The following is a 12,267-nucleotide window of genomic DNA, read 5'->3' as shown; positions in this document are numbered from 1 at the left end:
TATGACATACACTATTTCTGCTAATAATAATTTGTTAAAAATATAATAATACGAGCTTTTGCCCGCGGCTTCGCTCGCGTTAAGAAGTATTATTATATACAAACTTTCATCCCCTATTTGAACCCCTTGGGGTTGGAATTTATCAAAATCCTTTCTTAGCGGATGCCTACGTCATAACATCTACCTGCATGCCAGATTTCAGCCCGATCCGTCCAGTGGTTTGGGCTGTGCGTTGATAGATCACTATGTCAATCAGTCATTCACCTTTGAGTTTTATATATATAGATTATGATGGCCATTTTTTTCACAGAGTTACAGGAGATTCCAAGAATCGAAGAAAACTTCCTAAATATCATAACGAGACAAGGATCAATTATTATAATACAAATACTTGAAGAAGTACTTAAATATTTACCATCGAGTAGGTAAGAAATAAACGGTACTTAAAAGAGCTGCCACTATCGGAACAATTTTAAAAACCGATTTTGAATTCTGTTTATTTTACTGTTAAACATTTTGTAAGTTTTTAATTCATATTGTTAATATTTATTGCAGTCACAGACATAGATCATGATCTATGTCTGTGATTGCAATGTTAAAAATGGCTGAAAACAAAATACACTTTGTCAATTTTTGTAGTTCTGCCAACTAACGGCCGTTCCCAATATTTGATCTATCTCTGGTTTTGCCATACTAGAGATAGGAATAGCTCACATTAGACAGTTTCCTGCACGATGCAATTTGTTGTTGAGAATAAGTAAACAAGGCGCGGGCGAGGCATGCCGCGTGCCAATCGGAGCTCCTGTAGGTAACCGTAGTGCCAATGCAAAAATTGTTTATCCTTAACTACTCGAGTGTTTATGATTAAATATAGGTGTAGTGCGCTGTACGAGTATACTAAATTGTGTATTCCTTTGTATTATGAAATGATGACGGCTAATGGTACACGGTAAAGTTTCTATAAGCTTATGTTGTACCATCAATATTTGTTAATTTATTTTGTACTTTTAATAAATAAATAAACAAATAAAAATAATAAACTATATTTTATGTCAATTCAATGTTAGCTGCGATTGGTCGTATGTCAAACCAGAGATAGATTGAATATTGGGAATGGCCGTTAATTGAAAAGGCAACTAAATAGATAAATATTACGTTATGCAATGTGATACTGTGGCATGGGTACATTAATTTTATGTCTAGTTAATCGAATTACCTCAAAGAGGTTAGTGCTGCTTTTTATAGCGATTGCATTTTATACTTATTAAGTAGTTTCGAATATAAAGAAGATCCAAGGTACGATTCTTACACATTTATTTATTACAGAGTATGGAATTTGTAACAGTATGACAAAATTGTATAGTACTATTAATTCGAGGCCAGATTGCCCTAGACTCTAGAGTCTAGAGCTTTATAGCGTCTTTGGAACGGAAAACCCCATAGCTTTCTTATTTAGTTATATACAAAGAATCCTATTAAAAATTGCTAAGTTTGAAGGTGTAGTTGAGTTGTGAATTGTAGTGTAAATACAAGTAGGTGTACAGAGGCGGCGTAAAGGGCCACGAAGTTTCTTTTTAAGGATTTACGAGTTTTAATACAAAAATATTCATTCATAAAAAAAGTTTGAGTATGAAACAATTCTTCCTCTTAATAAATCTGTCCTCTTGCGTCATCATCAGGGGGCCTCGCAAAATAAATTTTAGGGGGCCTCGCAAGATGTATCTTGCCCACATCAAATTTAGGTCTTGCCACTGTGGATGTATAAAAATAAATTAATAACACATTGTATGAGCGCAAGCTAGAAGCATTACTAGATTAAAATACTTGATCTCAATTGCATCTTTAACATCACTAAGTATTTCATTAATTTGTGTATCTATTCATTTGTAATGGCTACATACATTTAATTTGTCTTACCATTAAAAGCTTAATATGGGCTTCATTGTTGATATTAAACAATATACTAATACTGCCACACAAGTATTATAATTTATAACATTTTTGTTACATATGCAAACTCTAATCTCTTTTTAAATAACTCAACCTGAGCAAGAGAGATGTCACTATCAGTAACACTGCGTGGTAAAAAGAGACGTGTGATACATGACAGCAGCACTCTTTTTTTGACGTCCAGTCGGCACGTGCCGCACGATGACAATTTATCTCATAGAATTCATGTTCAATCATGCTTGTGTAAGTGTATACGTATACATATTTTTACACACAAATGAAACCAATTTCGGTTTCGTTTGACAGCTCAAGATTGTTGCTCTATTCCGCTAGGTATATTAACTTTATGGTGAAAACATATAAATGGTGTACTACCTACTCAATAATATGTAACTTAGTATTGTATCACTGTTTGTTTTCCAAATAAAATAAAATAATAGTCCATTAGACTGAACAACTTGATTATAAATCAGTGCTAAAATATTTAAAATGTACTTGGTGCTATAATAATTAAAAACCTTTTTCTGTATTTCCATAAAACCACTAAAATCTTCGTGCCTTATAAATGATTAAAAAAGTTTCCTTTACACCGTTACTAAAAACTAATTTTAACTACATATCTTCCTGTAATAAACGACAGTATTATTTCATTAGCACTTTTTTTGTTTTATCTTTATTGAAGTTAAATAAGTTAGGCATTAGTTAAATTTTATTACGGATTTATTTTTGCTACTTACTGTTATTGTACTTACTTTTTAATTTCTCATAAAATGATAATTTATTATTTTTTAGTTCAAATTATGAATGCGTTATGTAGTTACCACAACCAATTTTAAAATTTAGTAGTAAGTAGATAAATATTAATTAGGATAAAAGTAAAGACCTAGTAGTGCCATGAATTTATACAAAAGCTTATATAAAAGTGTATGTCGATTTTAGCGTCAATTATTTCACCAATCCAATGGTACTATATCGATTGACAACACTATGCTATCTTAAAAACATGTTTAAAAACTATCTCAATGAGCAATGTAACCTCAGCCGTGGTGCTAATTTTAAATTCTACTTTTGTCTATTATATTCAATTTTATTATAAAATTGTGTAATTTCACTGAATACGTAGAATTTCGGCATTTAGGGCTTCGGCATATGACGGCGAATTCGCAACGCATCGCAATGTCGTTTTTATTATGTGTTTTGCCGCAGATTAATATGTGAGAGCCCTAACCTGGCACTACTTGTCTCTTTTATACACACGCTGTCTAATGCCTGTAGAAGCGAGATAGCCAAATTCCTGCGCGAACGAAAGACAAGTAGCTATTAGTCAATGGCCGAATCTACGTGTTCGGTGACCTAGCTATAGTTACTTACTATCTATATTTATATTAACTAAAATCAGTGACGGATTAAGACTACTTGATGCCCTAAGCATCTTTTTTTTGCGATTGCTTAATTTGATTAAGGGTTAATCCATCACTGACTAAAATTATGTACAGTACCGTACTTTAAGTTAGTACAGTAGTTTGCGCACATTATAAACGACGTCGCAACAATCCAAAACTAAAATTCGCATTTACGAATGTAAGTACTGTGTAGAAAATTTATAGAACTTCCAGCTTGCTTTTGGTCCAAGCCATGAACTATCAACGAAATTTCATACGAATTGTTTCTTTGAATACGAAGTACTGTGGCACGTCTCGTGATTTGGACCGTGTGTATGATCATTGATCACGGTGATACTGCATGTGATAAAATAATATTATAATATGAACAAATAAAAATGTTATATTATATTAATTTACTTGTTTTTATTAAGCTTATCCCTTAAGGCGAGCTTTTAATTACCGTGTTATTAAAATATTCATGATTTAAAAGCCTTTTAAATATTGTGCTTTATATCTCATATTTTTTACATTTCGTTATTATATTGGAACTAGGTAAACCGGGAGTCAATAAATAACAAAATGGGGTTTGTCCTCGCCTTAATTAAAGGACCTATTTTTCAGGATATTTTACTTAAAAATATGGTAGGATCATACAACTAGTAAAAAAAAGAAATCATTGTACACTATACCTATATTTAAAAAAATAGCACATTTTGGTCACACATGATATAAACCTATTTAAAATACTCAACTACTATGTATCAAACATTTCAATTTGTCATAATAATAAATAATATTTACATGACATTTTTATAGTCCACAATAATTTGCAGCAAATCATCAGTAAAGTGTCAAAAACCACTACCCTGTCACCAAGTAGGACACATGTTTCTATATTTTATGTTGGAACTGCAAGAAGGCAAGAATATCGTTCTTAGTAAAAGCAAGAAAAAAATCCAATTCTCAAACAAATCTTAATATCTTAAAGTACTATAACAAACGTTGAACGTTAAATTTAAAGTTAAGCAAATGCTGTCTTACGTCTATGAAAAGATTATAGTTCGATAAAGTGAATATAACTTTTAAGTACTCACATACGTTTTTGCTCGATCGAGCAATAACGTCGAGCAAAACCCGCAGCTCGGGCGTCCACACATTCAGCATTGCTCGATAGTTTTATTCTAAATCGATATATTTAATTCCATCAAGCCGGCTCAATGCGAGCCTTCGAGCTGTCAGCTTTGCGGTCCACACAGTAATTATTACTCGATTTGGAGTAAAATTATCGAGCAAAACCGCATGTGAGTACTCAGACTAAGCATAGAAATATTATGTGTAAAAGATAACATAAGGACAAAAAGCGAGTCTACATCATTTATTATGCTTGAAGCAAAATGCTAAGATTAAAACAACAACACACCTATAGATTCTCATTCTTTCGTGAACAATGGAAAAAATCTTAGCCTACGTGTTAAATGCAATATCATGCGTTATAAAAACTAATTAGAATAATATGTAAGTATTGCAAAATTAAAGTGTCTTAAAAGTTTCTTAGCTATAGCAGTTCTAATCAAGATAAGTCCAACTGCAACTTATAACAGTTTGTGCCATTGGTTATGTGTTGTATATTCAAAACAAATTGTAAGCTGTCAACAGCATTTTCAAGTTAGACTTTTGACATGAAAATCAAATTTATCAAGGCCTAAATAATATTTTACAGAACTTCCCAGAGGCCATATAAGTCTTTTATCTAATACACTGCTTGAGCCATGCCCATCCTAATGAACACGACATTGCCAAATGTAGCTAATTCCAATGTGAGTCTTCTATTTCAACAAAGTTTTGCGAATTTTTCTACCAATGAAAACAATTTCAGGTCGCAACCGCACCTAGCTTAAGCTGTGTATTATATAGGGCGAAGATAACAAAGATGTGTACTGTATATTCCTTAGTGGAAAAATATACAAGATACTAATACCTCGACTACCACAATAATTACGGTGTTTTAAGCAGAGCCTTATTAGGTTTGAACTCTACGGGAAACAGCTCGGCAGCTTGATGGAAGGACTTGCACACGCTGAGGGGCGTGCGGTGGGCGGGGCGTGACGAGGGGCGGGGCTCCGTGAGGGGCGTGTGCGCGCGCGGTATGAGGCTGATCCGCGAGCTGCGCCGCACCGGCGTCACCGTGTACTTAGGTGTACCGTTAGATTGACGCCTGGAAAGTTAAAAAAAATGATGCTTAGATGCCTCAAATCGTGATGCAAATTCGAAATACAAGTATGTACTTCTAACTAAGCACACTTGAGGCACGTTGAAAGGATAGCCCACTACTCTGTCTTCCCTCACGCATGCATATTTCACCCGCAGGTGCAATAAATAATACCACGCGCGAGTGACAGGGACTGGGACTGGTAGTAACGAGTGAATTTCTACTTTGCGGCCGAACTATACAAAATGATTCAAATTCATAAAAAATCGGTATTTGAACCACATCTCTTTGATACTACCACCAATAAGGCCTAAAATATACCCACAACTTTTGGTACCGTACCCACATAAGTGTTTTATGATGCTATGTGAATTGATGATCTATATTAATTTGCAAAAAGTTAATTAACCCGTCGATCGTGAGAAAACGAGAAACAATAGATAAGTATTCTATTGTGTCTCGTTCACCGGTGAGCATATGGGGCTAGATGAATTAATATGTCTATAGACCACCTAATTACTCAGATATAATAAAAAACATGTAAATAACTCTCACAATTCAACATATTTTGTTATCATAATATAACTGGCGTCGACAGTCACTTCTGAAAAAGGAAAACAATTGAAGCAATGTTGTGGGGTGAGTGCAGAGTATTTTGTCATAATATTATGATGTGTATGTCTCACCCGCTGTTTTTTTAGAGCTCATATTGTGTAGAATTATTGTTCCACTATAATTTATAATAATGCGTTGTCAAGTTTCGCAAATAGTAGAGACAACTGCTCATGATAGTTGAGGAGTATTTATTGTGTAGCCAATCTTCATAATATTGTAATTTTGACACAACTACGCCAGGAGGGTAATAGTTTTTAAATCTATGAATGTTTGTATGTATGTTTTTGGGGTAGTTAAGGTAGTTTAGCTCTAGAGTCTAGTCTACTCTTAATACTTACAACTTAGCTTGTCGTACGGCGAATCGGATAATGGTACTCTTGAAGACGTTTTTAACGTCAACCATCTTGGGATCCACTTCTCGATTCCGTCCACTGCTGGGGCTGATTTTCAACTGCATAAACTTGTCTAACAGCTGATCAAGATTTGCTTCTACTACAGATTGCTAAAACGTTAAAAAAATTTAGTTTTTATGTATGTAGTAGTCTAGAGTAGAAGGTACTACATTAAATAAAACATGAAAACGTGATAATATGACACAGTCAGTAGTAGATAATTCATAGTGTGAGTTTTTTTACTTCTTTTTGGGATGAACACAGCGCTCTTAAAGGCATATGGCGACAGTAACTAATCGACACCATAGAAATTCCGTTTTGCACGTCAGCGAAACCGAGTGGGTTAGCAACAGCCGCCGCCGCGCGCCGTCAGCTCGCCGCCACCGCGTGACGTCGACACGAAATTAAGGCCATCGACTCAACAGAAAAATTATACAAGGGTCGCTGCTTGCCCCGCACCGCCCCCGCGGGTAAAGGCGAGGGGTGCAAGGGATCCCTCCAGAACATCTTCGACTCGACAGGGACGAGAGTAGGACTTGCGATAAGGAGGGCTTCGTTCTGGTGAAGAGAAGGAAGAAGAGGATGCCCACCGTCCACAACCACCGCGGCACCGCACCCTATGTGCCCGAGCTGCGCAGCGAGGTGCCCGCGACGCCGCTCTACGTGTCGCGCCTGCACTGGTCCATGACGGTCGAAGACGTCGTAAACTAAATCCGTGAGAAGACCACCTACAAGTTGAGGGTGGAGCGTCTGCACTCTCGCCACAAAGTGAATTTCAGTTCCTTTGTGGTGCCGACTCAAGTTTTATCCATCTTCGAGGTGGAGGTGTTCTGGCCCGCCGGTGTAGTTTACCGGAGGTTCCGGGGGAAGCTCCCGAACGAAGCGCGCATCACGTCGCCGAAAGAGACTTATAATACTTTTCAAATTCTGACGTAGGCGCGTCTACGTCAGAATTTGAAAAATTCCGTATTCGAATTTGGAATGAAGCTTTAAGTCGTGTAAACAAAAACAAGTTACCTCTGTGCCGTTAGCGATGGCTCTCTCCCAGCACTGGACGGAGGCAGACAGATCGCCCCGCCTCTCCTCGAGCGCGGCGCGGCACTCCCAGTACGCGGCACCCTCAGGTGCCTCCGGGAACCTCTCGCGGATGGCACGCAGCCAGCGGGCACACTGCTCCCAGTCAAAACCCTGAACATCATTAATAATTTATTATATTATCTGTTCTTAAAATATTTTATAAAACTAGAGGCGGTGGCTTGTGGAAGTACAATAAATCAGTTTTTACATCACTTTGAGTATAATTCTCTTATCTATAATATAAAAATGAGTCGCTGAATGTGTTGCTAAGCGCAAAACTCGAGAACGGCTGAACGGATTGGGCTAATTTTAGTCTTAAAATATTCGTAGAAGTCCAGGGAAGGTTTTTAAGTGACACGAAGTTCACCGGGACAGCTAGTATTAAATATCACTATCATATAATACAATATTTAATGTAGTGCAACAGTTTCAAACAGTTTCATAGTACAAGGTAGGAAACAAAATAACATTAGAACAATTGTTTTTGTAATTATTTTTTTCCATTCAATGCAAACAAACAAACCTTGCCTCTTTATAATATAAGTGTAAGCTGAAATTAAATAGTTACCTCACGCAGCAACTCTGTCAGATCATGTAAAGCACCAAAAAGCAGCTCATCAACATGGTGTAGCTCCTCTGCACTAGTTAAGGTAGTTTCACAGCTTTCATTAAAGCCTATGCTGTCACTGACACAGCTGGCCCTCCTCCATTTGTCGAGAGCCAAATCAATTTTAGGTTCAACAGTTAATTCATCCATTTTATTGTTTACATTCTCCGTATATGATTCATTGTCGCTGTCATGCTCCAGTGCAATGTTCTCCTTGTTTTCTTCGTCTTCGCAAAGGTCGAGCTTACTAGATATGCTACCAACACTTCGTGGTAAATGGTGCAATCCGAAACATTGTAAGTGATGATAGGAATCCAGAGCTTTACCTCGCTTCTGCAACCACTTCTGTAGTCGCTCCTGCAGCTCTTGAGGTTTAGGGGTGTTGAAGTTTGACGAGGCAGGTGTTTGGAACTTAACCCTCTTTCTTTCGCTTTTAACAGCAGATACAACTTTTTCCTCCTTCACACTCTCATCCTCGCTGACCTCATTTAAATGAACTTTATTAATCTTCTCTCCTATTGATGCCCATTTGTGTACGCAGTTGCTCAATTCCTGTTTGCTTATTCTTTTGAAGTGCACAGCAGATATGGACCTGCGCACAGGCATTGACAGTTTTTCCTTATTGTCAAACACTGTATGTCTTTTGTTTATTATCAAATTAGAATCTCTTATGACTTGCTTTAAATAATTTGGATCTGTTTTCAACTTACTTGCATTGTTGTCTATAGTTATTTTTGGAATGACTTTGGGTTTGTAGAGCCTGTCAAAAACTGACTCCCGTGGCTTTGGATCGCCATCTTGCTTGGATGGTGCAAGACTTTTCCTACTTTCTGATACTTTAGTAGGCTTAGAAAGAGCAGCAGTGCTTGTTTGACCACTCTGACCCTTTGATGGTACAAAACTTCTTCTACTAAACACATTCAATTTTACTTTATCATTAGGAAAAGTTTTATTTTGATCAGGCTTGACCTCTGGTGCATTTTTAACATTATGTGTAACTGAGGTGACATTATGTTTATAATTTGGACGAGATTTAATTTGTTCAATAGGTTTTGTTTCTGCTATATTTTTTGCATTATTTCTACCTGAAGTTTCATTTTTTGATTTAGTGTTACCAGCCTTATTTATGGGAGTTGTTTTGGGTTTGGAGTCTGAAGTTTTCTCATTTTTAGGTAATTTTGCATCACCACTTGCATTACTTACTTTGCTGCTTATGACATTTGCTTTTCTAGCATTCAGATTATTATTGGTTCTTGCTGGAGCTGAAACGGATCTATTGGCACCAACATTTGTCTGGCTGTTACTTTTAATTGTTTGAGCCTCATTTTTATTATATTTCTTTAAATTCAACTCACGTAACTGAAAATTATTTTAAAATATATTACAATGTTTTTTATGTTACAATGTTAAGTAGGCAAAATTAAAAAAATAATAACATTCAAAAAGGTATCTTTGTAATACCTTTTCAATGCGAGCCTTTTCTCTAGCTAAGCGCTCTTCCCTCAGTCTGTTAAGACGATCATGCACCGATTCCATTCTAAAATAAAAATTGACTGTCTGGTGAGAGGAAATATTCTGCAATTATTCTGATATACTTATCATAGGCTAAGGTTCACAAACCTACCCAGTGGCGGATTTACCAATAGGCTAAGTAGGCTGGAGCCTAGGGCGGCAGATTTAGAGGGGCAGCAAATTTAGCTCCATTTTTTATCCTACAGAAATAAAAAATCCCACCAAAACATTTCTTGTAAAATATTGCAGAGACGACCACTTATGGTTTACGTTTTACCCTGTGAAAAAGATATGAGATCTCATGTGAATCTACACGGCCTAACTCTAACCCTAACCTAAACAAATTCTACATACCAGAAAATATGTATGGCTTCACCTTTTCGCTACCGCACAGGGTGAACCTTGTGTTTGTCGTCTCAGCAAAAATCTTCAAAAAATGTTTTTGGTGGGATAATAATATGATTGTGAACTAAACTAACGTATTGAATTTCAAAGGTCAGTTATAGGGGCGGCAAAAATTGAAAAGCCCACAGGCGGCAAATTTGTAAATCCGCCACTGAACCTACCCCAATTTTTTGGTGCTCACATGGGTTGAGGAAGGATGTTTTGGGTGAGAAAAACCTCCTCGTGCCCACTTCCAAACCCATTTAGGAGAAATTTACATTTGAAATTTTCGTAATCTTTAGGTATCGGATAGGTTTCCCAACCTTTATCATGATGTTAGATGTAGCCTCAGAATAGGGGGTTCCTCAATGTGGATTTGGTATGGAGGTGGTTATCCCTTCTCCCCCCTCCCCCTTAACTCCCCACCAATATGGTAGGTTTCCGAACCTTTACCTTATCATATAAATTGTAAATATATATATATTAATATAATAAATTACTTTGTAATCTAGCTTAGGTATACTTACTTCAAATAGGCGGGAATTGTTTTAAATAAACAACCAGTAACCAGGTTTAGAAAATATAGTACTGCTACCGAGAAAATAATATTTAGCTACACGAAATTTATTGTTAGAAGTTGAACTAAGCCTTTTATGTACGAAATAACAAAATCATGAACAATTTTACCATAGGTAGAAACCACCGCTGATTGCAGTTTTATTATCAAGTAACAACTAAAGTTTTTAAATACTTAATGAAAATAATAAATTACTTTATAAATTTCCAAGGGCTCAGAGAAATTTATCACAATTTATAACTACAATTACCGATCAAAAAACATACACAAAACTCTCACTGAAAGAAATAACAAACATATAATATGAAGAACGCTGTCAACGGCACAGATTACTAGTATATATTTGGTCAACGGTTCACGTTCAAAATTTTGAAATCCTGACAACTGACAAATCACAAATAACAAGATTTTTTTTTTATTATGGCACTTCGGCTATAGAACCAAGGTCAAGACTGTCAAGTAATGGCGGTAATGGGTTGTTTTCTTATTTTTCATCTCCATCAGACGGGCGACGATAGACACTTCTAGATTTTCTTGGTTCCCACGAAATATATAACACTAATGCGGGCGCCAGACATGTGATCAAAAACGCAAATTCACCAAGTGTGGCACTGACATTTGCCTATTTGTGCATAGTTATTGCTGGCATTTTCCTATTTGTGCAAAGTTTGCTCAAACTTTGAAGCCCATGTCTGGCGCCGGCTTAAAGGAAGGGCAGAAGCAAGTAAGTTTCATTGAAACTGCTGCACTGTCACCAAACTCACACAGTAACATTTTACGCACACAAAAGAAATAACCAATCACAAAGAGATTTCTTTTTTAAATACAATGTCGTAAAAACAACCCTAACCCTTTTGAAATAAAGAAGAATTTAAATTTAGCAATACCGGCTCTGACTGCCGAGTTCAGTTATTCAACGCTAGATAGCGCTTGACAGCTAAATATGATAAGACTTGAAGTTGTACGCAATTTTACACCTTACGTCAACTAACGTAAGGTTTAAATCCGTACTCACGAATTTCCTTTTGCGTGCGAGTTAAGTTATGTGCCCTTATGCCGCCCATATGCCCTTTCCTGTAGTGTTATATATTCCGTGTTGGTTCCCTACCGATCTGAAATTATCTGCAGGTTGGCATCACTGACTAAATAATATGGGTTGTGTTTCTAAAAAATATCAATGTACTGTCGCTTATATTTTCATTTACGGCCCAATTCACACCGGATCGGCAGCGGCCGGCAGCGGCGCGAAGAGCACTTTTAGTGTGAACTAGTTACTAAAATAAAAACTGTTTGACAATCAAATTACACTTCTATCCATAGACTTTTATAAGTGGACGCGGCATAATGGTCTCTACCAAATTAAAATACTGTGGCCGGTCCGCCATTTTATGTTCCGGTTCTCCGAGGTACATAAACTGTCAAAGTGTCATATTATAGGGATGTCGAAATTGAAAGAAAATATCGATATATCGATACATCGATATTTAAAAAAATATCAATATCGGTCTATATAGCCGAAGTGCCATAATAAGAAAAAAAATTACGAAATGACATTGACA

The 12,267-nt window shown here is 36.4% G+C and overlaps 2 protein-coding genes across 6 annotated transcripts in view; one reads left to right on the top strand and one right to left on the bottom strand.

Moving 5' to 3' along the window:
- Positions 1-470, top strand: part of LOC121726807 (probable multidrug resistance-associated protein lethal(2)03659) — a 64,000-nt gene extending 63,530 nt beyond the window's left edge. Inside the window, exon 30 of the mRNA XM_042114338.1 lies at positions 311-470. Within this exon, the coding sequence (XP_041970272.1) occupies positions 311-349 (39 nt within the window). The 3' untranslated portion in view covers positions 350-470. The remainder of the gene's footprint in view (positions 1-310) is intronic.
- A 4,245-nt stretch (positions 471-4,715) lies between these two features.
- Positions 4,716-11,018, bottom strand: LOC121726808. 5 transcript variants are annotated; one of them, XM_042114342.1, is made up of 7 exons: positions 10,904-11,018; positions 10,659-10,722; positions 9,697-9,772; positions 8,197-9,594; positions 7,569-7,739; positions 6,498-6,661; positions 4,716-5,550 (listed from the first exon to the last, which is right to left on the bottom strand). In XM_042114342.1, the coding sequence occupies exons 3-7, from the start codon at positions 9,769-9,771 to the stop codon at positions 5,331-5,333; spliced, it is 2,028 nt and encodes a 675-aa protein (XP_041970276.1). In that variant the 5' UTR covers position 9,772; positions 10,659-10,722; positions 10,904-11,018; the 3' UTR covers positions 4,716-5,330. The 5 variants fall into 5 exon arrangements, with proteins under 5 accessions (XP_041970276.1, XP_041970277.1, XP_041970274.1 ...); XM_042114343.1 differs by having other exon boundaries at positions 10,959-10,977; XM_042114340.1 differs by lacking the exon at positions 10,659-10,722.
- Positions 11,019-12,267: the final 1,249 nt, after the last annotated feature.

This window comes from Aricia agestis, chromosome 5 (assembly GCF_905147365.1).
Source record: "Aricia agestis chromosome 5, ilAriAges1.1, whole genome shotgun sequence".
Lineage (NCBI taxonomy): Eukaryota > Metazoa > Arthropoda > Insecta > Lepidoptera > Lycaenidae > Aricia > Aricia agestis.
Note: the sequence above shows the minus strand (reverse complement) of the source record. Positions and strands in the feature narration are given on the sequence as shown.